This window comes from Oryx dammah, unplaced genomic scaffold (genome assembly GCF_014754425.2).
Source record: "Oryx dammah isolate SB20612 unplaced genomic scaffold, SCBI_Odam_1.1 HiC_scaffold_1, whole genome shotgun sequence".
Lineage (NCBI taxonomy): Eukaryota > Metazoa > Chordata > Mammalia > Artiodactyla > Bovidae > Oryx > Oryx dammah.
The window spans coordinates 103,906,645-103,933,516 of NW_024070185.1; the positions used below are offsets into that span (position 1 = coordinate 103,906,645).

Here is a 26,872-nt window from a genome sequence, read left to right on the forward strand (position 1 = left end):
TGGGAGGGATTGGGGGCAGGAGGAGAAGGGGACGACCGAGGATGAGATGGCTGGATGGCATCACGGACTCGATGGACGTGAGTCTGAGTGAACTCCGGGAGATGGTGATGAACAGGGAGGCCTGGCGTGCTGCGATTCATGGGGTCGCAAAGAGTCGGACATGACTGAGTGACTGAACTGAACTCAACTGAACTGAACTGAACTGAAAGCAGGATGGACTGAATCCTTAAAAGTCTCTGAATGGGAGGTAGGCACTTGCATATCCTAATTCTTCTCTGGCCTGGAAGGAGGTTCTAGAGAGAACAGAGGGAGAGCTAACCTTTCTTCCCTTTGTATCTATGATGGGTGATGCAAAGTTGCTTCAAATGTCAAGCAGGGTGACAAGTGGCCGTGGGGAGACAAGGACACTAGAAGAGCAGTCTTTTCGGCCAGAGGGTGAGTCCTACATAGGAGCTGGTATTCTTAAGTGAGGTTTAACCAGTATGATCAACTAGTGGGAGCAGGATCTTGAACTCACTTCCTGTGTAGCCTTTACTGACATCACTAAACTGAGTTAGAATCCTCTAATCTGTGCACTTACAGTACCCAACTTGTCTCATCACTGACCATGCTTAGCCCAATTTCTTGCTAAATTGTTATCTATCTCCTGAAACCCAAAACCCATGTGTGCTCAGGAGCAGCCAGCTCTGCGACCCCATGGACTGTAGCCCGCCAGGCTCCTCTGTCTGCGGAATTTTCCAGGCAAGAACACTGGAGCAGGTTGCCATCTTCTCCATCAGGGGATCTTCGTGACCCACGGACTAAACTTGCATCTCTCATGTCTCCTGTATTGGCAGGTGGATTCTTTGCCACTAGCACCACCTGGAAAGTCCCATCTATCTCGCGGTGGACACGTAAACTCCACGAGAGTGGGAATCAGGCCTGTCTTGCTCCTATTCCATGCCCACCCTGCTCTGTAGCATCTGAACCATACTAAGAGTTCCATATACACGAATGAAACAGATGAGTGTGCTTTGTGAACTGGTTAAAAAAAAAAAAAAACCCACCCTGTGATATAGAAGGCAGGCTGGGTGGCATGCGGGAATGGAGAGAATTAAGACCCTCCAAGTACCTTTTCCCTTTGGAGGCCCTTGACTTGAGAAACCTCTCACCCCGAGAGCGGCTAGAGTGACAGAAACATATTCTGAGGACCTGAGATCAGTTCCAGATGTCTGCAGGCATGCTGCTTTGTACCTCACCCTGTAACACATATTTCCCTCACCCCACTCCACTCGAGCTGGGGGAGCGGGGCCTGGGCTCCAATGACATCACCTCCCTCAAGCTGGTCCAGGGCAGCAGACAGCAGGCGGGTGAGGGCCCCTCTGGCTTCTCAGACAAAGGGTACGGCTCAGCCACGGCCTGCGCTGCTTGAGGAGCTATGAGTAATTCCTACGGTATTTCATAAACAGCTCCGATGCAATCGCTCCATCACAGCCCTGCTGCCACCGTCCCCTTGGCTACTGGGGGCTGGGGGCCTGGTGGTCCTCTGCCTTGAGTTGATTCCCCAGACAATTTGCCTCCATAACTGCTCCGCTTTGCTTGACAAGGTCAGAAATCTGAGGTCTAAGAAGGGACGCTGGGGTGGAGGGGGTGGCGAGAGAGAGAGGGTGTGTGTAGGGGTGTCCTTTCTGCTGTAGATGAGGCTTGATGGAAACAGGAGGGAAGAGAGAACGGGGTTGGGGTAGATAGACATCTTCTGACCATTCAGGACACCGTCCCTGACTCAGTTCTACATGAAACCAGATCAGCAGCTCATGCCTAAGCGGATTGAAGAGGTAAGGATAGGAAAAGATAGACTGAGACACAGACCAAAGGTGACATGAAGTTAAAAAAAAAAGAGCAGAGAGACAGATGCCTAGAGGGACATACATACAGAGAGGACAAGAAGGAAGGAAGGAAGGAGAGAGAGAGACCTAGAGGCTAGAGAAGGGGAGACACAGAGATAAGAGGAGAGAGCTGGGAGGAGAGCCTGGTGCTGGAGCAGCCTGTCAGGCTCCCAGATGCAGGCACAGAAAGGGGCATGGACCAGCTCCAGATGCTGCTGCCTTTCACGAAGAGATGTGGGGGGTGGTGGAGAGGGCCCGCTGCCTGGTTGCTGTGCAGCCCAACAGAGCCAGCTGGCCTTCCAGCCCTGAACCACAAACCAAAAGCTGGAAGCTGGGAACCTCACGGTGAGAGAGAGAAGTCTCTGATTTTTAAAAGGTTAAAGAACGATTTCCGGAGATGACCAAACACAGCGCAGCGGGGTGTGGTGGGGGGCGGGCATGACATGGGCGAGACCCTTCTCCTTCCTGTCTTTCCCTTTCCGGCCCTTACAGTGAGGGGCTGGACTCACTGCCTATGGTCCTGGCGCTCTAAAATTTGGGGATTCTCAGAACTGCCATGTAGGACAAAGAAGCAATGTGTCTGAAGGGCTACGTTCTGTTAGGTCAGAGCCTCCAGTGGCCATCAGGTGTCCAGACACTCCATCCTGCCCACAAACACAGACACCTTATGTTCTCTCATTTCTGTCTGCTTCTTGGTCTATTCTCAACAGCAGCAATGCACACCAGAGGTAACATCACTGGTGGAAAGATGTGTGGACTTGGCAGGGAGAGAAGATACAGAAACCAGGGCCCCGTTCTAGCACTGACTCCCGTATGCAACCTCTGGACAAGCTCCGCCGTCCCACCTTCCTCAGCCTTTCTCTGTAGGTCAAACATGGGGTTTGGATTCATTAAATCTGCCTGTGCCTCAGCCCGCCTCCTTATTCCAGCCCCCAGCCCCCGTGCATCTACTACCCCTGCCCAAGAGGCCCAAACCTATGCCAACTGCTCTGATGAGGCCACGTGGGAGGACCAGACGTCTGTTTTTAATATCGATGACAGATTAGCGTGCGGGGAATTCAGCCACCCCCCAAAACAAGCCCCGTCTCTGCTCCAAACAACTGGAACAGGAGGCTAGTTATGCTTGGCTTTCCCAATAGAGTCCCAGGACGGACAGAGCAATGGCTTCTCTGAAGGAAACAAAGCGGGCGCCAAACCCAGGGGTGGGGGGCGGGAGAGGGAGACGGGGAGGGAGAGTGAGCGTTTCAACAGCTAGTTCAAAAGGGTGTTGAACAGATGGCAGTCATAAAGAATGTGTGTGTGCCTGTGTGTGCCTGTGTGTGTGAGGGACAGAAAGAGAAAGAATGTGTGTACGCATGTATCTCTGTGCACACGCATGCATGAGCTTGTGAATAAACAATTACAGCACTGGACTTGCCTGCCAGCAAAGATCCAGAGAGATCAAAGAGAAAGCCCACATTTCCTTATTCCGGCCTCACCTGGCCAAATGTGTGAGTAATCCTAATGCTCCAACAAAACACGCCTTAAACCTTATTTTATTGTTTATTTTCTTCCTAACACTGAAGTTTCCTTTAAAAAAATTTTTTTCAAGGAAATTACTGGCAACTAGTTTTTAGTACTTACCATGTCCCAAGAACTGTGTTACACTGGACCCTCAAAGTAGCTAGTAGCTATCCCATTCCACAGATAGGGAACCTGAGACGCAGAAAGGATGTTGACTGGCCCTTGATTTGTTGATGAGAAGTGATGGGAACTGAAAGCAGAAGCTAGGTTTTCAAAAAATAAAGAAGCCCAAGATCCTTAATTAGCCTTGCATTCCCTAAGATAAAGCTCAATAAAGTAGACGGAAGTTGTTAAAACTGGTCCGACTTGACCTTTGAGATTGTTGAGATATAGTAAAAGTGGCATGGAGATAAATAGATAAGATTTCTGCTTCAGATATCCACTGCCAATCATCTTTGCCATCAATTAATCATGACACATTTTAGGATTATGATGTACTCAGCTAGTCTCTAGGACTTTATAAGACCACACAGCACTCAAGGAAGTAACATCAGAATTGAAAACTTAAGACATGTATATACCTACCCACATACAATTCAATATAGTGAACATTAAACGTCTATGTATGTCAGGTTCTGTGGAAGGATAACAAATTACAAAGACACAAGAGTCATTATCTTGCTTCTTTAAAGACAACTGTCCCTGAAAAATTCAAGAATTGGATGGTGGAGAGAATTAAGGTCAAGTAGAAGAACTGCACAAAAAAGATCTTCACGACCCAGATAATCATGATGGTGTGATCTCTAATCTAGAGCCAGACATCCTGGAATGTGAAGTCAAGTGGGCCTTAGAAAGCATCACTACAAACAAAGCTAGTGGAGGTGATGGAATTCCAGTTGAGCTGTTTCAAATCCTGAAAGATGATGCTGTGAAAGTGCTGCACTCGATATGCCAGCAAATTTGGAAAACTCAGCAGTGGCCACAGGACTGGAAAAGGTCAGTTTTCATTCCAATCCCAAAGAAAGGCAATGCCAAAGAATGCTCAAACTATTTCACAATTGCACTCATCTCACATGCTAGTAAAGTAATGCTCAAAATTCTCCAAGCCAGGCTTCAGCAATACGTGAACCATGAACTCTCTGATGTTCAAGCTGGTTTTAGAAAAAGCAGAGGAACCAGAGATCAAATTGCCAACATCTGCTGGATCATGAAAAAAGCAAGAGAGTTCCAAAAAAAAATGTATTTCTGCTTTATTGACTATGCCAAAGCCTTTGACTGTGTGGATCACAATAAACCGTGGAAAATTCTGAAAGAGATGGGAATACCAGACCACCTGACCTGCCTCTTGAGAAATCTGTATGCAGGTCAGAAAGCAATAGTTAGAACTGGACATGGGACAACAGACTGGTTCCAAATAGGAAAGGAGTATGTCAAGGCTGTATATTGTCATTTAACTTCTATGCAGAGTATATCATGAGAAATGCTGGACTGGAAGAAACACAAGCTGGAATCAAGATTGCTGGGAGAAATATCAATAACCTCAGATATGCAGATGACACCACCCTTATGGCAGAAAGTGAAGAGGACCTAAAAAGCCTCTTGATGAAAGTGAAAGTGGAGAGTGAAAAAGTTGCCTTAAAGCTCAACATTCAGAAAACGAAGATCATGGCATATGGTCCCATCACTTCATGGGAAATAGATGGGGAAACAGTGTCAGACTTTATTTTTTGGGGCTCCAAAATCATTGTAGATGGGGATTGCAGCCATGAAATTAAAAGACGCTTACTCCTTGGAAGAAAAGTTATGACCAACCTAGAGAGTATATTCAAAAGCAGAGACATTACTTTGCCAACTAAGGTCCATCTAGTCAAGGCTATGGTTTTTCCTGTGGTCATGTAGGGATGTGAGAGTTGGACTGTGAAGAAGGCTGAGTGCCAAAGAATTGATGCTTTTGAACTGTGGTGTTGGAGAAGACTCTTGAGAGTCCCTTGGACTGCAAGGAGATCCAACCAGTCCATTCTGAAGGAGATCAGCCCTGGGATTTCTTTGGAAGGAATGATGCTAAAGCTGAAACTCCAGTACTTTGGCCACCTCATGAGAAGAGTTGACTCATTGGAAAAGACTCTGATGCTGGGAGGGATTGGGGGCAGGAGGAGAAGGGGACGACCGAGGATGAGATGGCTGGATGGCATCACGGACTCGATGGACGTGAGTCTGAGTGAACTCCATGAGTTGGTGACGGACAGGGAGGCCTGGCGCGCTGCGATTCATGGGGTCGCAAAGAGTCGGACACGACTGAGCGACTGAACTGAACTGAACTGAGCACAAGGAAGCAGAGAAGGCAATGGCCCCCCACTCTAGTACTCTTGCCTGGAAAATCCCATGGATGGAGGAGCCTGGTAGGCTGCAGTCCATGGGGTCTCTAAGAGTTGGACACGACTGAGCGACTTCACTTTCACTTTTCACTTTCATACATTGGAGAAGGAAATGGCAATTCACTCCAGTGTTCTTGCCTGGAGAATCCCAGGGACAGAGGAGCCTAGTGGGCTGCCATCTATGGGGTTGCACAGAGTCGGACACGACTGAAGCGACTTAGCAGCAGCAGCAGCAACACAAGGAAGAATTAGAAGAACCTGAAAAGATGGTGGCAGATCTGTCATTATCTTCAAACTTATGAAGGGTAGCAGGGAAAAGGAAGGTTAATATCTGTAGAGTGCTCCCAGATCATGTAACTAAAAAGTTTATCTCTATCAAAGGGAAAAAAAAAACTCCTAGGTAAGAACACTGGTTCCTAAACAATCAGAAGAAAGAATCTTAGATTTCCATTTCTGGACTAGATGGTGACATAGAGACTAGATTTATTTACCCTACTGACTGAAATGTTACTTTTTTTTTTTAAAGAAAAGAACATGAGTTTTCAAACTGAAAATGTGGCACTGGAGGCCAGAGATATTGAAATATGGAAAACAAATTCTGTGAGCCCTAAAACTCCCCCAGATTCCTGCCTTTAGGGAGTTTCTAGGACACAGCAAGGGGATAACTGGTAGACTCCCTAAATGAAGAAGACAGAGTTCTTAGTCTGGGAAGACCAAAAAATCGAGAGCTTATAGAATAGAATAAGGGAAAGAAGAGAGTTGCACAGAAAGAAAATTTTAAGAGCTCGTTCTCAAAATTTAAGAGATCTTTCAATACTCATCAGAGTACTGGTTGACAGATGTTTGTAAGGAGCCTACCTAACCAAGAGGGTTAGATAGAACAAGGCCCATTGCTCATAGAGGGGCCAGAATAGTGCTTATTCCTCCCAGTTACCCTGAAAAATGTCACAATTCATGGGCCACTGTGTAGAATATATAGAAGTGTCTTGCCTCAGTAGTAGGGAATTACTAGCCCTAGACTACACTGCTCTGGTTCCATCTAACGAAGCCTAAAAGCAAGGCCAAAAAGAATCAAACTATTTCCAAGTAAGTTAACTGTGTTTCAGAATAGAATTCAAAAATATTTATAGGAATACAAAAATATCCAGCACCAAACAAGGCAAGTATCACAATGCCTGGCATCCAATCAAAAATTACCTGCATACAAAGAACAAGGGAATTCAACACATAATAAGGAGATAAATCAGCCCATTTAAACCGACCCAGAACTTACACAGATGTGAAAATTATGAAACAAGAACATCAAAGCCATTATTATAACTCTCTTCCATACATCAAAAAGGTTAAGAAATAAATACACTAGCCAAATTCAAACTGAACTTCCTAAGATGAAAATTACAATATCTGAGTCAAAAAAAAAAAAACCAAATTCACTGCATAGATTAACAGTAGATTAGATTCTGCAGGGAACACTGAAGACACAGCACTAAACACTATTCAAAATTAAACAAAAAATAAATAATTTTTTAAAATGAAAAGAGCATCAGTGAGATAAACAACAATTTCAAATGACTAAATACATTTATTATTAGAGTCACTGAAGGAGAAAAAAGATGGAAAACAGGAAGAATAATGGCCCCCAACTTTCCAGATGGGGTAATACTTTAAACCCATAAATCTAAAAAGCTTAATAAAACTCAAACATAATAAATTGCTCAAAGCCAATAGTAAAGAAAAAATCTAAAAAGCAGCCAGGGGGAGGGGAGTATGTTTATACAGGGGACCAAAAACAGAAATAAAAGAGATTTCTCAATACAAATAATTTAAGCAAGATATAGGAGCAACATCTTTAAATTACAGAAAGAAAAGTATGTCAGTCTAGAATACAATATCCAGCAGTAACAGCTTAAAAAAAAAAAAGGAACAGTGAATTCATCATTAACAGACTTGAAATATAAAAATAATAAAAGATATCTTTCAGGCAGAAAGATAATAAAATCATATGAAAATATGGATGCATGTCAAAAAATGAAGAGCATCAAAAAAGTAAGTACATGAATAAACACATAAAACTAATTTTATTAATTAAATATATTTAAAGGGTAATTTACTTTTTAAGGAAAGTAACAATGAATTATGAATCATCTTTATATGAGTAAAATGTATGACAATACAAGATAAAGACTCAGAGGAGAGAAATAAAAGTACACATATAAGGTTCCTCTACTGTATATGAAGTGCTATAATAGCACTTGATGGCACATTGTGATATATTAAATATGAGTGTATCAACCTTAAAGTAGTCACTAATAAAAGAAAAGAGAGTTATAACTATAATAAGTCAACAAAAGAAACAAAATGGAAATCAATTAAAGAAGATATTGTCACCCTGCTTATTTAACTTACATGCAGAGTACATCATGAGAAACACTGGGCTGGAAGAAGCACAAGCTGGAATCAAGATTGCCAGGAGAAATATCAGTAACCTCAGATATGCAGACGACACCACCCTTATGACAGAAAGTGAAGAGGAACTAAAATGCCTCTTGATGAAAGTGAAGGAGGAGAGTGAAAAAGTTGGCTTAAAGCTCAACATTCAGAAAATGAAGATCATGGCATCTGGTCCCATCACTTCATCGGAAATAGATGGGGAAACAGTGTCAGACTTTATTTTTTGGGGCTCCAAAATCACTGCAGATGGTGACGGCAGCCATGAAATTAAAAGACGCTTACTCCTTGGAAGAAAAGTTATGACCAACCTAGACAGCATATTTAAAAGCAGAGACATTACTTTGCCATCAAAGGTCCGTCTAGTCAAGGCTATGGTTTTTCCAGTGGTCATGTATGGATGTGAGAGTTGGACTATAAAGAAAGCTGAGTGCTGAAGAATTGATGCTTTTGACCTGTGGTGTTGGAGAAGACTCTTGAGAGTCCCTTGGACTGCCAGGAGATCCAATCAGTCCATCCTAAAGGAGATCAGTCCTGGATGTTCATTGGAAGGACTGATGTTGAAGCTGAAACTCCAATACTTTGGCCATCTGATGCAAAGAGCTGACTCATTTGAAAAGACCCTAATGCTGGGAAGGACTGGGGGGAGGAGGAGAAGGGGACGACAGAAGATGAGATGGCTGGATGGCATCACCAACTCAATGGCCATGGGTTTGGATAGACTCCGGGAGTTGGTGATGGACAGAGAGGCCTGGCGTGCTGCGATTCATGGAGTGGCAAAGAGTCCGACACGACTTAGTGACTGAACTGAACTGAAAGAAGATAGAGGGGATGGAAAGAGATATTCCATGCAAATGGAAATCAAAAGAAAGCTGGAGTAGCAGTTCTCATATCAGACAAAAATAAAGACTGTTACAAGAGACAAGGAAGGCCAGTACATAATGATCAAGGGATCAATCCAAGAAGATATAACAATTGTTGACATTTATGTACCCAACACAGAAGAACCTCAATATATATGGCAAATGCTAACAGCCATAAAAACAAAAACTGGACTTTAACACTCCATTTTCTCCAATGGACAGATATACGGACAAATAATTAATAAGGGAACACAAGACTTAAATTACACATTAGACCAGGTAGATTTAATTGATACCTTTTTCCAGTAGTCATGTATGGATGTGAGAGAGTTGGACTGTGAAGAAGGCTGAGCACCAAAGAATTGATGCTTTTGAACTGTGGTATTGGAGAAGACTTTTGAGAGTCCCTTGGACTGCAAGGAGATCCAACCAGTCCATTCTGAAGGAGATCAGCCCTGGGATTTCTTTGGAAGGAATGATGCTAAAGCTGAAACTCCAGTACTTTGGCCACCTTATGCCAAGAGTTGACTCATTGGAAAAGACTCTGATGCTGGGAGGGATTGGGGGCAGGAGGAGAAGGGGACAACAGAGGATGAGATGGCTGGATGGCATCACGGACTCGATGGACATGAGTCTGAGTGAACTCCGGGAGTTGGTGATGACAGGGAGGCCTGGCGTGCTGCGATTCACAGGGTCACAAAGAGTTGGACACGACTGAGCGACTGAACTGAACTGATAGGACATTCCATCCAAAAGCAGCAGAATACACTTTCTATTCAAGAGAACATGGAACATTCTCCAAGATAGATCACATCTTGGGTCATGAACTAAACCTTGGTAAACTTAAGACAACTGAAATTGTATCAAGCATCTTTTTTTTTGGCCACAGCACTATGAGATTAGGAACCAATTATGGGGGAAAAAAAGAAAAACTGTAAAAAAACCACAAACACATGGAAGCTAAGCAATATGCTACTGAATGGCCAATGGATCACTGAGGAAATCAAAGAAGAAATCAGAAATACCCAGAAACAGATGACAGTGAGAACGTGGTGACTCAAAACTTATGGGATGCAGCAAAAGTTATTCTAAGAGCGAGGTTTATAGCAATACAATCCCACCTTCAGAACAAGAAATATCTCAAACTACATAACATTATATCTACAGCAATTACAGAAAGAACATTAGCAGCAACAGAACAACAAAAAAAGTTAGTTGAAGGAAAGAAATCATAAAGATAAAAGCAGAAATAAATGAAATAGAAATGAAGAAAACAATAGCAAAGATCAATGAAACTAAAAGCTGACTCTGAGAAAATAAACAAAATCGATAAACCTTTAGCCAAATTCATCAAGAAGAAAAGGGAGAATACTCAAATCAATAAAATTAGAAATGAAAGAGAAATGACAACTGACACCATAGAATACAAGGATCATAAGAGACTACTACAAGCAATTATATGCCAAAAAACTGAGCAACCTGGAAGAAATGGTCAAATTCTTAGAAAGGAACAACCTTCCAATACTGAACCAGGAAGAAATATAAAATATGAAAAGACCAATCACAAGTAATGAAATTAAAGCTATGATTAAAAGTCTTCCAGTAAACAAAAGTCCAGGACCAGATGGTTTCAAACACAAATTCTACCAACCATAACTGATTAATAAAAACCATATGATCATCTCAATGGATTAAAAAAAAAAAGCTTTTGACAAAATTCAACACCCATTTATGATAAAAAAAAAAACTCTTCAGAAAGTGGGCACAGAGGGACTCTATCTCAGCATAATAAAGGTCATATAGGACAAATCCACAGCAAACCTAATTCTCAATGGTGAAAAACTGAAAGCATCTCCTCTAAGATCAAGAATAAGATAAGGATGTTCAGTCTTGCTATTTTTATTCAACATTGTTTTGGAATTCCTAGCCAGGCCAAAGAGAGAAGAAAAGAAATAAATAAAATCCAAATTTGAAAAGAAGAAGTAAAATGGTCACTGCTTACAGATGACATGATACTGTATATAAAAAATCCTAAAGATGTCACCAGAAAACTACTAGAGCTAATCAATGAATATTGTAAAGTTGTAGGATACAAAATTAATACACAGACACATCTTACATCCCTATGCACTAATAAAGAAATAAAAAAAAAGAGTAATTTTAAAAAGAAAGAGTAATTAAGAAAACAATCCCACTTCTACTGCAACAAAAAGAATAAAATACCTAGGAATAAACCTGCTTACAGAGGCAAAAGACCTATATTCAGAAAACTATAAGATACTGATGAAAGAAATAAAAGATAACACAAACCAATGGAGATATAGCACAGAAGAATCAATTCTGTGAAAATGGCTATAATAATTCTCAAAGCAATCTACAGGTTCAGTGCAATCCCTATCAAGTTACCAAAGGCATTTTTCACAGAATTAGAACTTTTTTTTTTTTTTAACATTTGTATGGAAACACAAAAGACTCCAAATAACCAAAGCAATCTTCAGAAAGAAAAATGGAGCTGAAGGAACCATGCTCCCTGAATTCAGACTATACTAAAAACTTACTGTAATCCAGACAGTATGGTACTGGCATAAAAACAAAAATGTGACTCAAGGGAGGATAGAAAACCCAGAGATAAAATTCATGCATTGATGTTCTCCTAATCTATCATACGACAAAGGAAGCAGGGATACAGACAACCATTTCATAGTAATAAAGGGATCAACTCATCAAGAGGATATTAAACTTCTAAATGTTTATTCAGTGAATAAGAGCTTCAAACTGATAGAACTATAAGGATAAATATATAGATGTATCCACAATCATCATCAGAGGTTTCAATACTACACTTTCAAGTACTAAACAGTAAGAAGACAGAAAATCAGAAAGAATTCAGAAGACTTGAAGATCACAATCAACAAATTTGATGGCACCCCAACTCCAGTACTCTTGCCTGGAAAATCCCATGGATGGAGTAGCCTGGTAGGCTGCAGTCCACGGGATCGCAAAGAGTTGGACACAACTGAGTGACTTCACTTTCGCTTTTCACTTTCATGCCTTGGAGAAGGAAATGGCAATTCACTCCAGTGTTCTTGCCTGGAGAATCCCAGGGACGGGGGAGTCTGGTGGGCTGCCGTCTATGGGGTCGCACAGAGTCGGACACGACTGAAGTGACTTAGCAGCAGCAGCAGCAGTATTCACAGAAAAACTCATTGATAAATAGAAGGGTAGATATGATTCTAAACTGGACATTGAAAACAATGATAGACCAAATCTGGTGCTATAAAATCAGTCTCAATAAATTTTAAATGATCCAGCAATTCCACTTCTAGGCATTGATTCAGAGAAAATCATAATTCAAAAAGATACACACACCTCAATATTCATTGCTGCACTATTTACAATAGCCAAGACATGGAAACAATCTACATGTCCATCAACTGAGAAATTGATTTAAAAAAAAAAGAGAGAGATACATATATACCATGGAATATTACTAAGGCATTAAAAACGAAACGGTGTATTTGCAGCAACATGAATGGACCTGGAGATTATCATACTAAGTGAAGTCAGACAAAGATAAATATTATATGATATCATTTATATGCAGAACCTAAACAAAAAACAATACAAATGAACTTATTAACAAAACAGAAACAGAGAATGAACTTTTGGCTGTGGGGGGAAGGATCAGGGAGAGGAAAAGATTGGGAATCTGGAACTGACATGTATATACTGCTATATTTAAAACAGATAATCAACAAGGACCTCATGCATGACACAGGGAACTTTACCCAGTATTTTGTAATAACCTAAACGGGCAAAGAGCTTGAACATAGGTATAACTGAATAGCTTTGCCGTACACCTAAAACACAGCTTGTTAATCAACCCTACTCCACTATAAAATAACATGGAAAAATTAAAGATTAAAGTCATAAGTGTGTACTCTGACATAATATAAGCAAATTGAAACTCGAGGAGAAAGATATCTAAAAAGTCTCCAAATATTTGGAAATTAAGTAACATGCATCTAAAGAGTCCATGGGTCAGAAAAGAAAAGTAAAGGGAAATTAGAATGTCTTACAAGAAAAATCTCAAATCAACAACTGCAGCTACCAAGTTAAAAATTAACAACAACAACAAAAATATAGGAACAAACAAAATCCAAAATAAGCAAAAGGAAAAGAAACAAAAACACAACAAAGATCAGAGTAGAAATCAATGAAATGAAAAATAATAGTGAAAATAGGTGAAATGAAAGCTGATTCTTTAAGAACATAGGGACTCCCAGGTGGCTCAGTGGCAAAGAATCTGCCTAGAGACACAGGCTTGATTCCTGGGTTGGGAAGATCCCCTGGAGTAGGAAATGGCAATCCACTCCCTTATTCTTCCCTGAAAAATCCCATGGAGAGATGAAAGAAATTACCAATATCAAGATTGAGAGATTGACATCACTATAAATCCCATAAATATTAAAAATAATAACAGAATATCACTAACAGGTTTTTTTTTTCCAGTAAATTTTATAATTTACATGACATGGATAAATCTTTTAAAACACACAAGGTACCAAAATCAGCTAAGAAGAAATACATAGCCTGAGTAGCCCTATATCTATCAGAGAATTAAATTAGTGATTTAAACCAAGAAAAGTTCCAAGCTCAGATTATTTCACTTGTGAATTCTACCAAACAATTTTTAAAACTATATCACCCCCCCAAAAAAAAACTATATCACCCAAACTCTGATTCTACTCAAACTCTTTGAGAAAATGAACAAGAAGAAAGTGTCTTGCAATTATTTTTGAGAGCCCAGAGTTATGATGCCAGCAACACAGACACAAACATTACAAGAAAATACTGATTAAAACCTCACAAACAAGAATACAAAACTCAAAATAAAATTTTAACACAACAAATACAACAATATATAAAAAAGACCATGTGGGATTTATTCCAGGAATGCAAGGCTTTTTTTTTTTCAATAGTTTGAAGATATATCAATATAATCTACCATATTAACAAACTAAGAAACAAACTATGAAACACATAATTTAATATTCATTTTCTAATTTTAAAGCAAAGCAGCAAACTAGTATTCAGCTTTTTACCATCAAATATAATAAATAAAGATATAAGCGTTGTGTTGGGAGCAAGACAGAACAGTTGTGAGACTTTGGGAAGGTCACAGACCTCTCTGGAATTCATGACTTGATCTATCAAAATAGACTTGGTAATTGTTCAGTGACTACTATCAGCAAAACAGTCATCTAAGAATTTTTAACACTTGCCTCTCTCCCCCTACCCCCAATACCCCCATCATCCTTCTAACCACCTGCACTGAAAAATGATTTGAACCCATCCATCTGAATCACAGCACCGTGGGGACAATTTGAACCGAAATATCAATTTGAATAACTGTCCATGCACAGAAATAGACTCACAAGAACTAAGGTTTCTAGGTAAATAGAGATTGTAGCTCCCAGGTGAAGCACAAAAGTAACCCAAAAAATGCTTTGAGGAGGGTCAGAAAGATAGATTCATGTTACTCCGATAACCTCTTTCCCAGGCCTGAGCAGCCCAGTGCAGAGAGAGAACCATCCCTATGGAAGGAAAGAGAAAACAGGCCCACTCTACCTGCGCTCCAGAGTCAGCTCTCATGGCTGCAGGTGGCTCCCAGCAGATGTCTGTGTGGATCCAGGCCCCTGGCTCGACCCAGCAACTACTGGCTCCAGGGCCCCTGCAGCGGCTGTGGCACTAGGCTCCCTGTGGGCTCCCCTGAACCCAGGCCCCCAGGCCACCTTGGCACCTGCCAGCTCCAAAGGGCCCCAGGCGATCTATCCTTGAACCCCTGGTTCCATCTGGGCCCAGCATGAGGTCAGCTAGCACCAACTGCAGATTTTGACCCACCCCAGAAACAGGCTGGCTCCCACGGCCCCAGGCCCCTGACACTCACCAGCGCCAGGCCTGCTCTCATGGCCCAGCCTCAAGTCCAGCTCCCACAGACCCAGGCTCCCCGCCTGCCCTACTCCAGACCAGCCCTGCAGATCCACTTCAGGATGAAGCAGCCTCTTGTACACTCTTTAAGAATACTCAAAGCACTTGGGCCTAGAGGAGGAAAGGGCAACCCACTCCAGTCTTCTTGCCTGGAGAATCCCAGGGACAGAAGGGTCACAAAGAGTCGGAGACAACTGAGCGACTGGCACAAAGCCCTCAAGAGACGCTTTTCCCATTTTCTCCTGCAGATCTGGATGATTTCCATATCCTCTTCCCCAACACGAAAGACAACTATCTCAGTACATCACAGTGGAAACGGGAATCCCTTGAACGTCTTTATCTCAGTCCCAGAGATAATATATTTACAGATCAAGGTCTTCTAGAAAGGTAACCTGTAGACCTTTCCAAGTAGAAAAGGTCAAATCCTTGTTTGAATTAACTAACACTTTAGTATACGACTTTGAGGATCCAACTTAGAGACTCAGAAAATTCTTTCCAAGTACAAATTGCTACCTTACCCTGCTGAAAATCGCACCCAAAAGCACACAGGTGTGGGCAAGAGGTCACAAACACCAAACAATGATGCTTCTCGATGCCTTCTCAGTTCAGAAAACACCAAGTGTGCAGAGATACTTAGATAATCCCCATTGCCCTCCTCTGTCACACCATCTCAACAAAAGAGGAAGCATTGGGCTTTCTACTTACCCGTGTAGAGGTCTGTATCTGTGTACTCGTCCACTTTCTTGTGCTGCAGAATATAGTCAGAAACCTTGGTCCCAATAGCTGGCTGAACGTCCACCCACTCCAAGGAGACCACGGTGCTGGAGGGCTCTACTGTTGGTGAGAGCCGCAGCCTGGGGGGATGACAGGGAAGGTGGGGTTTTTTTGCCAGCCAGTATTGTCTGGGCCCCAAGGAAGTGTGCACGTGTCCAGATTCAAAGTGTGGCTTTCAGTCTGGTTTCAAATTCCGATTCAACCCACCAGTAACCCTTTGCATATACTTAGGCAACTAATTTCACTTCTTTCAGCCTGTCTCCTTGTTTATAATGGGGATAAGAACTACCCTTCAGGATCCATGTGGAATCCAGTAAATTAATCCAAGCACACAGTACGTGCTCACAGAAAATCGATTAGCTTGCCATTTGCTTAAACTATATGATGTTTCATTGTCAATTAAATTGGCAATGCCTTCGAACACAGTATCTTCCAGCCTCCCTGACATTCCCCCAGTATATTAGTCAATGTTTCAATATCCTTAATTCAATAACCCCTCACAGACGGCAGGAATCCTTTTATAAAGTAAGAAATAACAGAATGCTCGAAGGTGAGAACGGGGAGGGTCCTTTAAGAGAAGGAAGTGCAATCCCTTAATTTCATAGAAGGTAAAAGCAAGGTCCAGAAAAGAGACTGCTCTGCATAAAGTCACACAGCAAGCTGGGAACAGAACACAGCGGTGACTTTGCACGTCCCCCAGCCCAGGTTCCTTCTCTCTTTCCACCATAGCCACCAGCTCTTCAATGACTGTCTCACAAGGGAGCCTCAATATTGGTTCCTGCCCGGATTTCCTCTGCTCCCCACTCCACTCTCCTTCTTAACCTTACTCCCCTAATCGTGACACCTTTCTCTACTTCCTCAAATGGTGAATTTCCTGTGTCGGGGCTTTCCCCGGGGGCTCTGGCTTTTTCCTGAACCATGTCTGTTGCCATTGGCTGCCTGACAAGCCTGACTCTAATTCGGGTCTTCTCAGAGAGGCTTCCAGGCTATCTCCCTCTCCTCCAGCTACAGCCTCCCCGTTTTGTTCTCTCCATTAGCACATCTTTTCTTTGTTTTGCTCATGGTTTCGTTATTTAAACGTTTAAATGGTATGCTGTTTCTGTTTTTGCTTTGCTATCTGTCCCCTTCCCTAAATGCTCAGCTCCCTAAGTGCATACACTGTGCCTGTCTTGCTCATTAGTGAATTCTCCAGTGTCTGACCCACAGCAGGTGTTCAAAACTTATTTGTTGAATGAATGAATAACAGAAAGCTCAGTAGCCCTAGTGGTGAACACGGGACCTGACAAAGCAGTAGTTGGCATCCAGCAAACTTTTGCCGAATGGGTGATCTAGAAGAAGTAACTATGGATGGCTTGGAGCTATCAAGATAGCACATGCTGCAGGGTAAGCGTCTGCCCCTGAGCCATGATTTTGTTCTGCCAAAGCTCTGTGCTTTTGCAAAGGAGGAAGCAGGCCCCCAGAGACTTCAGGCCTCTGGTGAAGCACCCTGGGAGGAGAAGCAAGCCATGGCCTGGGCTGGCAGGACAGGCGTATGAGCTCGTGGAAAGGGGGGCCATACATACGTACACCGGCTGCGGGAGGGGGCTGCAGTTGGGGAGCCCACTGGCATCGAAGGCGCTGAGGTCACACCTGCACCAGTCATCAATCACATCCCCTTTCCCTGAGCACCAGTAAGAGCTCATCAGTGCACTCCTGAAGGCCTGGAACAAAGGAGAACAAAAGAGAGCATGATGACAACGGTGGAGAGAAGAGAGTCCGTCCCAGAAGCCACGACGGTAGTGGCCCAAGCTTCAGAATTGCCCTCCTGGGCACGGGGCACCATCTCCTGCCTAAGTCGCTAGCATTCTACCACCAGCTTCTTCTATGTTGAGTCATTCCCTACCCAGTAGCAGAATGATCTTTGAGGCAGAACAGTAACAGCATCCCTTGAGATCCTCCCCTGGGCCTGACCCTCTATCTATGTTGACTTATTTCACCTTCACTAGCCCACACAATAGCTATAATAAAAAATAACTATTATTATTTCCCATTCTACCAACTGGAAAACTGAGACACAAAGAAGGTATGTCATTTGTCTGAGGTTCTGGTAACTGATGGAGCTCGGATCTGATCCGAGGCAGTCTGGCTCCAAACCCTGCCCTCTTTAATACCTCAGCACAATGCTTGTTATAGGAGTCTGACCACCTCACCATGCTGCTTATAAACCTTCAGAGACTCCCCGGAGCCCTCAGGACAAATTCTAAATCCCTTGCTCTAGCTCCTGACCACCTCCATAGCCTCATCTCTCACCACACCTGATTTTCCTTTGCATGCTACCATCTACACTCATACAACCATTACCGTGGCCATCAACACTGAATTCCTGTCTAGGAAAAGTGCTTTCTAAATCATGAGATAGCAAAGCATTTCTGCAAAGGACCAAACAGTAAATATTTCTGGCTTTATGGCCAGTCTCTGCCACAATTACTTAACTCTGCCTTTGTAGCATGAAAGCAACATAGACGATAGTTTAAATGAATGGGCATGTTTGAGTTACATGTCTATTTACAAAGACAGCTGACAGGCTTGATTCATTCTGAAGGTCACTTGTTTGCTGACCCTTGTTCTAAGTGGTGATCAATGTTCTATTTAATTACAATGTGCTTCACTGTCTCATGCTTTTTTAAAAAAACACGCCCTGTCCTCTCTGCTGGAATACTCTCAACCCCACCACCATCTTGGAAACCAATCTGCTCTTCTGCTCTTCTGCTCTCAAATGGACCCTTCTTTTCTATGGGAACCCTACCTTGACTTTAAGCCTGGAAGCAGGTTTCTCTTCCAGACACCACAGCATGCTACATCACAGCTAACCAACACATCCGTTTGCCGCTCTCACCCAGCAGACTCTGATCTCACCAGGAACATGGGCCATGCCTTATCCACATGAGTCTTCTCATGAGACTGAGAACACTTACTCGGTCAAGATTTATTAAATTAATTAATGGACACTGAAAACTGATCATAACGCTTAGGCTCAGATGTGCTTTCTGCTTTGTATGTATGCCCAGGCACTCAGTCGTAGACACTCTTTGTGACCCCATGGCCTGTGGCCTGCCAGGCTCCTCTGTCCATGGGATTTCCCAGGTGAAACTGGCAGGTGGATTCTTTGCCACTGAGCCACCTGGGAAGTTCCATGCTTTCTACTTTAATCACTCCATCTGTACTGCCATTTCATGGCACTGGGGATTCAGAATGTCTGACAAGTCTTCCTCAAACTTGGGGATCCCAGAGAGTGTTGATCTTTTATTCTTTGCCAGGTAACAGATTCCACATGCTTTCTTCCTTTCTCTTTTCTTTAATGATTTTTTTTACTTTCTGTGTACTTTTTAAAGCTTCCCAACACCTACTACTAAGGACACTTGATTACCCAGGTGACTTTTTCCATCTTGCATTGGTCAAAAGACTCAAGCACAGCACGTTCGTGTAAAGTGGGTGTGCCTCCTTAGCAAAGAACACAGACCTAGAGGGAGAAGACGTGCGACAGGAGCACTATCGTGTAAGCCACACTCCTCTCAAGGCCTCTGATGAGAAGGCTTCGATTATTCCTGCCATATGTCCTTTCTCATATTCTCTCCTAAGGGATGAACAAATGATCTAACGTCCCCCGAATTAAGAATAATGGACCAAAGAAATAAAAAAGAACTATAATACAAGCTAACGTCCATGGGGTTGCAAAGAGTCGGACACAACTCAAGGGACTTAGCATGCAAGCACAGTGTTCAGGAAGCACCTAACTACGTAGTGTAAGATACTTCAAGGGCACTAAAGTGGAATTCTCACAATAGTCCTGAGAGACAGATTCTGTGATCTTCATTCACAGGTGAGGACTAGGAATCAGAGCCATGAGGTAATATTCCCGAGATCACACAGCAAGCGGATGATGAAAACAGAATCCCAACCCAGACCTCTGTGACTCAGAATCACAGGTCTTTTCTACTTGACCACTTGGGACAGCGGGGATGCCAACTTAAACTAGAAATTCCCAATAAACAACTTTTAAAGTATAAATATATCCCTTTCATTGTTTGCATATAAGTTATGTGGGTCAGAGTCTGGCACACAATAATAGCATTGTTCTTACTAAGATTTATATGACTACACTACCTCAAGTTGGCTTCCCTGCTGGCTCAGACTGTAAAGAAGCTGCCTGCCAAAGCAGGAGACCCAGGTTCCATCCTTGGGTTGGAATGATCTCTTGGAGAAGGAAATGGCAACCCACTCCAGTATTCTTGCCTGAAGAATTCCATGGACAGAGGAGTCTGGCAGGCTACAGTCCATGGGGTCACAAAGAGTCTGATACAACTGAGTGACTAACAATTGACTACAAGTCAACTGTTAGGAATAAATGTCTGTTCTTCTTCAGCACCAGAGGGGGGCGCTCTCGTGAGGGCAGAAACCAGGTGGGCTGGCAGGAGGTCACTCTGACTGTCAGACTTTCTCCTCCCGCCGTTCGCAGTTTCCCCCTTTCTTGAATTAACATGTAAAACTGCTCATGCCTTATGATTCTGTAACATCTCCAGCTAGAGCTAAGGGCTTAATGATCATAATGGGGAAATGCAGAGATATGGTGAAAGTGACACAGATGGTAAGAGCTTGCCTTGGACTCGAGCAAAGGGAGGAGAGAGAACATCCTGTTTTGTGTATCTGCTTTTGTTTTGGTGCGTGTGTGTGCACGTGTGCGTGTGTGTGTGTGTGTGTGTGTGTGTGTGTGTGCGTGTGTGTATGGTTTTTGTAATCAATAGTCACTGGGGCTTGTGAAAAACAAAACAGGAAATCTCTCTGGACTTTGTGAGTTTCACCATCCAAGCAGCTCTTGGGAAGAAACCCTGCCTGTGGATCTCCACATCCACTGGCTCTTTCCCAAACACTGGGGAACAGAATGGGGACTGCAGCTATGGCCAGGCAAACCGTGGACAGAGCTCAAACGCACTCTGATAAAAGGCCTGCATCAGACAGGGAGCCCTGGCAAGGCAGCGGAGCCAGCATGCGTCAGCTCAGGTCCACACTTCCTTATGTCTCCAGTGCTTGCAACACTTCATCCCAAATCCAAATAGATCCCGAGGGAGAAGCAGCATAGAATGTTCCAGCTTCCAGGGACTCTGTAAATCATCTAATTGAATCCATTTTGCAGATGCACATACAGTGGCCCAGAAAGGCTAGCTGGCTCTTTCATGGCGATAGAGCAACTTTGCAGTGAAATGACTCTGTTCCTCCATTTAATCCTCAAAATGTCCCTTTGAGATGGGTGTCCTATCCCCATTCACAGATACATGGAGGAGTAGGGATTTGAACTGAAGTCCTTCTGAATTCTGGCAACCTTGACTATCTCTGGTCACACAGGAACAATAAATGCCAAGATTTCATCCAAAACATCCTTTTCAGCTGCTCAGCTTGTACCATGTGCTTCTCTGCTGTTCATGTGTGCACACGTGTGTGTGTCTGCATGTGTCCTCAGAGGAAAATGAGACTTTACACTGGAGGCATTGTTGACTCTTAGCATTTGAGTAAGTGAAGGGACTTCAGAAACAAATCTTGTCCTTAATACAGGCCTAAGGGTGACATTTGCATGGCCATTTGTTTTCATGACAATGAAGGTTTGCTCACTGCTAGTGAATGTTTCCAACTTCTGGCTAATTAGCTAGCAAACCAAGCCCAGCAGGATGAGAAAACAGCCACAAAAATGTTAAGCAATCAAAATAAACAGGGATTTATTCCTGACCCTGTTGTTACTTCTCTAGTTGAACTCAGCATAAGTTATTTCTCCCATTAAGCCTCAATTTCTCCATCTGTAGAATGAGGACACAGAAGTTTTGTTTTGAAAGGTTTAATTCCCTGAACTTCCTCCTCCGTACCACGTGCCATCTAGAGGCTAAGAAAGGTGATGAACGAGACGCACTCACTCACTTCAGAGGACTTGACTTACCTGTGCTCCGTCGTGTCTGACCCTTTGCGACCCCGTGGACTGTAGCCCACCAGGCTCCTCTGTCCACGGGATTTTCCAGGCAAGAACACTGGAGTGGATTGCCATTTCCTCCTCCAGGGGATCTTCCCGACGCAGGGATTGAAACCACATCTCTTTCGTCTCCTGCACTGGCAGGCGGATTCATTACTACTGGGCCACCTGGGAAACCCTCCTGGGAACCGCAAAGGACTCACAGTCTAATGATGAAGACACACACAATTACAATTAACATGGTTCAAATGTTATGAAGTAACTCACGCCAGAGGTTTTTGGAAACGCAAAGGAAGAGGACTTTTCAGCTCTAAAAATTCTGACAATGTCTTAGGAATCTTAAACTTCAAGATGACACTCCATATTTAAGATAGATACTTAGGATCATCTATATATAATGGAATGTCACTAAGCCAATGAGTTAAATTCCATATTCTATACTTTCAGTGGCTATATTTTACATGTTATACAGTTATACTCAGGGGCTGACCCCAAGTCTGCTACTTTTGACACTGAGATGGTTCTAGTATGTGTAACCACAAAGATGCCCTGATCTTCTCACTCAAGTCTTGATGAATATGTTATATTCAGTATTAATAAGCATGCTCTTGAGGCTGTTCAAGCCATACAGGTTAAGGAGATGAAAGGCCTGCTGCTGCTGCTGCTAAGTCGCTTCAGTCGTGTCCGACTCTGTGCGACCCCATAGATAGCAGCCCATTAGGCTCCACCATCCCTGGGATTCTTCAGGCAAGAACACTGGAGTGGGTTGCCATTTCCTTCTCCAATGAATGAAAGTGAAAAGTGAAAGTGAAGTCGCTCAGTCATGACCGACTCTTTGCGACCCCATGGACTGCAGCCTACCAGGCTCCTCCATCCATGGGATTTTCCAGGCAAGAGTACTGGAGTGGGGTGCCATCACCTTCTCCAGAAAGGTCTTCTAGAGACAAAGAAAGAGACTACCTTTTTACCCCCAGATTCCCTATTTATGCCTGATACAGTATCTAGCCGGTAACATAAGTCAGTCCATGTTTGTTAAATTGAATTAAAAGTTCACATGGAATTCTGAATGACATGAACCAAGTTTATAAATGATATCATAAAACCACGTAAATGTGTATGTCTGATGCTCTCCTTCCCCTAAGATTACTTGTATCTCGCACTGATTTGGTACCTCCAAGCCAGAAACTGGGGGGTTACTCTGGGCTCCTCCCTCTATCTCATAATATGTCTCAAACCAACTTCTCTCACCTGACCCCACAGCTGTCTTTCTGGTGTGGGTGAGTAATGTCCTCTCTAGGCAATTGTCATAACCTCAACTAGCCTTCCAGCTCCAAACTTTCCCAGCACATCCTCTTCCAGCTCTCTAAAACATCACTGCTATTCCACCCACCTTGCTTGGACCCCTTCAAAGGTTCTACCACATTCTGGGCGAGGACTCTACTTCTTAATCTTTCAAAGTCCTCTGCTGTTCAGCCTGTGGCTCTTCTCCCATCTCCTCCTCACCGTTGCTGCTCTAGGCGCCAGCATACAGGATCTTACAGGAGTGTACTGCTTCATACCAAGCCTTTCCTCATACTCTCCCTTTGGTCTAAAATGCACTTTCCCCACTTATGAATTTCCTTGCTAAAATCCAGGAAATGTTTTGTTCACCAGGATCCTATCACACTTGGGACATTCTGTCTCTCTCTCCTCTCATTCAGTTTGTGCACATTTCACATTCCCTTGCAATTTGCTTGTTTATATGCACTTCTTGCTTATCAGCCTGGGAACTCTTCCAGGCCAAGGTAATATACTTGATTCTAACCAGCTGCAAGCAAAGGAGTCAACACATCATAGGGTCCCAAAAATATGTGTTAAATTCCATAGATAGAGGTAATAGGATGCTCGGCCAAAGAATGAACTTGTATACTTGCTGTTATTCTTTCTCCAGCAAAAGAGATGACAGTAATGCAACTGATCACCTTAAAACAAAACGTTTCCCTGGAGTCACTGAAAAGAGGGTTGGGGTGGGTTTGCTGGTAGAATATCCTTTGGAGACATTTGGGATTACAGCTTGGAGGAGAGTAGGTGGATACCTGTTTGCCCTGGAAGTACTGAGATCTAAAATAAGATGCTCATAGGGCCCAAGAGAGAGAGATGGGAGGAAAGGGGGTGGTTGGCATTCTACTTTTGTATGGAGATTGGTACCTGAGCCCATGCTGATCATGCTTGATTGATCAAGAGGAACTAGGATGGATGTGCATGGAAGGGCTGAGGAGGGCATCAGAGCAGGGCTTGTGCAGAGACAGAAATAGTATCTTAGAGCCTGGCCTGGACCTCTTAGATAGGATCTCCCTGGGCCGCCTGCCAAACAGTCATCTGCACACCCCCTAGAATGTCTACAGGAAACGTCAATCACTCATTGTCCTGGTAGTTACAGGACTTGGAAACCAGGGGCTGGAGACCAGAGGCTAGAGCCCGCATTCTTTGTGGAAAAAAATAAGTAATGCTGGTATGTCCTGACAGTGAGGAGATTAACTGGTCATCTTGTTACTAATCATTGGCTGCTTACTTAAAACAGATGTGTGAGAACACATTTGGGAAGAGAAGTGGTTAATGTTCAGTTCAGTTCAGTCTCTCAGTCATGTCCGACTCTTTGCAACCCCATGAATTGCAGCACGCCAGGCCTCCCTGTCCATCACCAACTCCTGTAGTTCACTCAGACTCATGTCCTTCGAGTCAGTGATGCCATCCAGCCATCTCATCCTCTGTCGTCCTCTTTTCCTCCTGCCCCCAATCCCTCTCAGCATCAGAGTCTTTTCCAGTGAGTCAACCCTTCGCATGAGGTGGCCAGAGTACTGGAGTTTCAGCTTTAGCATCATTCCTTCCAAGGAAATCCCAGGGCTGATCTCCTTCAGAATGGACTGGTTGGATCTCCTTGTAGTCCAAGGGACTCTCAAGAGTCTTCTCCAACACCACAGTTCAAAAGCATCAATTCTTAGGCGCTCAGCTTTCTTCACAGTCCAACTCTCACATCCCTACATGACCACAGGAAAAACCATAGCCTTGACTAGACGGACCTTTATTGGCAAAGTAATGTCTCTGCTTTTGAATATGCTATCTAGGTTGGTCATACTTTCCTTCCAAGGAGTAAGCGTCTTTTAATTTCATGGCTGCAATCACCATCTGCAGTGATTTTGGAGCCCCCAAAAAGAAAGTCTGACACTGTTTCCACTGTTTCCCCATCTATTTCCCATGAAGTGATGGGACTGGATGCCATGATCTTCGTTTTGTGAATGTTGAGCTTTAAGCCAACCTTTTCACTCTCCTCTTTCACTTTCATCAAGAGGCTTTTTAGTTCCTCTTCACTTTCTGCCATAAGGGTGGTGTCATCTGCATATCTGAGGTTATTGATATTTCTCCCAGAAATCTTGATTTCAGCTTGTGCTTCTTCCAGCCCAGCATTTCTCATGATGTATTCTGCATATAAGTTAAATAAGCAGGGTGACAATATACAGCCTTGACATCCTCCTTTTCCTATTTGGAACCAGTCTGTTGTTCCATGTTGAGTTCTAACTATTGCTTCCTGACCTGCATATAGGTTTCTCAAGAGGCAGGTCAGGTGGTTTGGTATTCCCATCTCTTTCAGAATTTTCCACAATTTATTGTGATCCACACAGTCAAAGGCTTTGGCATCATAGTCAATAAAGCAGAAATAGATGCTTTTCTGGAACTCTCTTGCTTTTTCCATGATCCAGCGGATGTTGGCAATTTGACTTAATGTGGTTAATGTTAGTTGACTTTAATCTCTTATTCCCAAACAGAGTAGGAAGGCAGTTGTGATGACTTTAAAACATGACCCTAAATATCTTTGACATTTTCCTCCTCACGAGGTGGGATCCAGGTTCTCTCCCCTTGAGTTTGCGCTCTACAATTGCTTTACCAAACTAAGTACTGCTGCTTCAATTTCTGGGCTCAGGTTTTAAGAAATGGGCAGCTTCCGCATCATGTCTTTTGGAATGCTCACTCTTAGAGTCCAACTGTTATCCTGGGAGGAAGCCCAGACAACACGGAGAGGCCACAAGTAGGTATTGTACCAATAGACCCAGCTGAGGTCCCAGCCAGTAGCCAGGGTCACTTGCCACATGGGTGAGCCACAGAGACCCTCGGACTGCAGCCACAAGAGGGAACCAAGTCAGAACTGCCAGCAAGGACTTCCCTGGTGGGTACAGTGGGTAAGAATCTGTCTGCTGATACAGGGGACGCAGGAAGATTCCCCATACTGTAGAGCAACTAAAGCCTGTGAACCACAACTACGAGCCGGCATCCCTAGAGCCTGTGCTCCACAACGAGAAGCCACTGCAATGAGAAGTCCATGCACCACGGTAAAGAGTATCCCCCACCTGCCACAACTAGAGAAAGTACATGTGCAGCAGTGAAGACCTAGCACAACCAAAAAATAATGAAAAAAAAAAACAATTGACCAGCTCAGCCCAGTCACCCCCAGAACCGTTAGAGACAATAATAAAAAGGTCATCATTTTAAGCTGCCACTTTTGGGGATTGCATAGGAATAAATAACTGAACCCAGGTAATTCACGTCTGAATAATCCTGAAAGGTTGCTGAGAGAGTCAGAACTAGGGAGCAGCTGAGCAAAGGGAAGTAGAAACAAACTACGTACGGATCCCAGGAGCTAGAGAGCTCTGAAGTGCAGACACACGTACTCACTGCACAGATCCCTGGCATTCCAGACCTGAAAGAGCCCTGAGAGGTGAGACGGGCCTTCACAACTGCACAGACTAGGTGGCCCCAAAGGAAAAGTGACTTGTCCAAGTTTACACCACACACATCTGGCAGAAAACAAACTAAGGTCTTCATATCAACTAACATTCACTATACAAGGCTGCCAACCTTTGGAACTGGGTTCAAGCCACTAATTTCTTAGGCTGTTAGATAGGAAACAAACATAACTGCAACATTTACTGAGAGTGTGGTAAGCGCTTTAATATACATCATCTCATTCAATCCTGTCCCTAGCCTTATGAAGCAGGTTCTACTGTTACTATCCCCATTTTATAGATG

General features: G+C 43.3%; 1 protein-coding gene across 2 annotated transcripts in view; it reads right to left on the minus strand.

The window, feature by feature from the left end:
* ASTN2 (astrotactin 2) overlaps positions 1-26,872 on the minus strand; it is a 1,024,651-nt gene that overhangs the window by 156,885 nt on the left and 840,894 nt on the right. For both annotated transcript variants that reach the window (XM_040241692.1, XM_040241685.1), the window contains exons 18-19: positions 17,386-17,519; positions 15,751-15,899 (exon numbers count right to left, since the gene is read on the minus strand). In XM_040241692.1, coding sequence (XP_040097626.1) covers positions 15,751-15,899; positions 17,386-17,519 — 283 coding nt within the window. The remainder of the gene's footprint in view (positions 1-15,750; positions 15,900-17,385; positions 17,520-26,872) is intronic.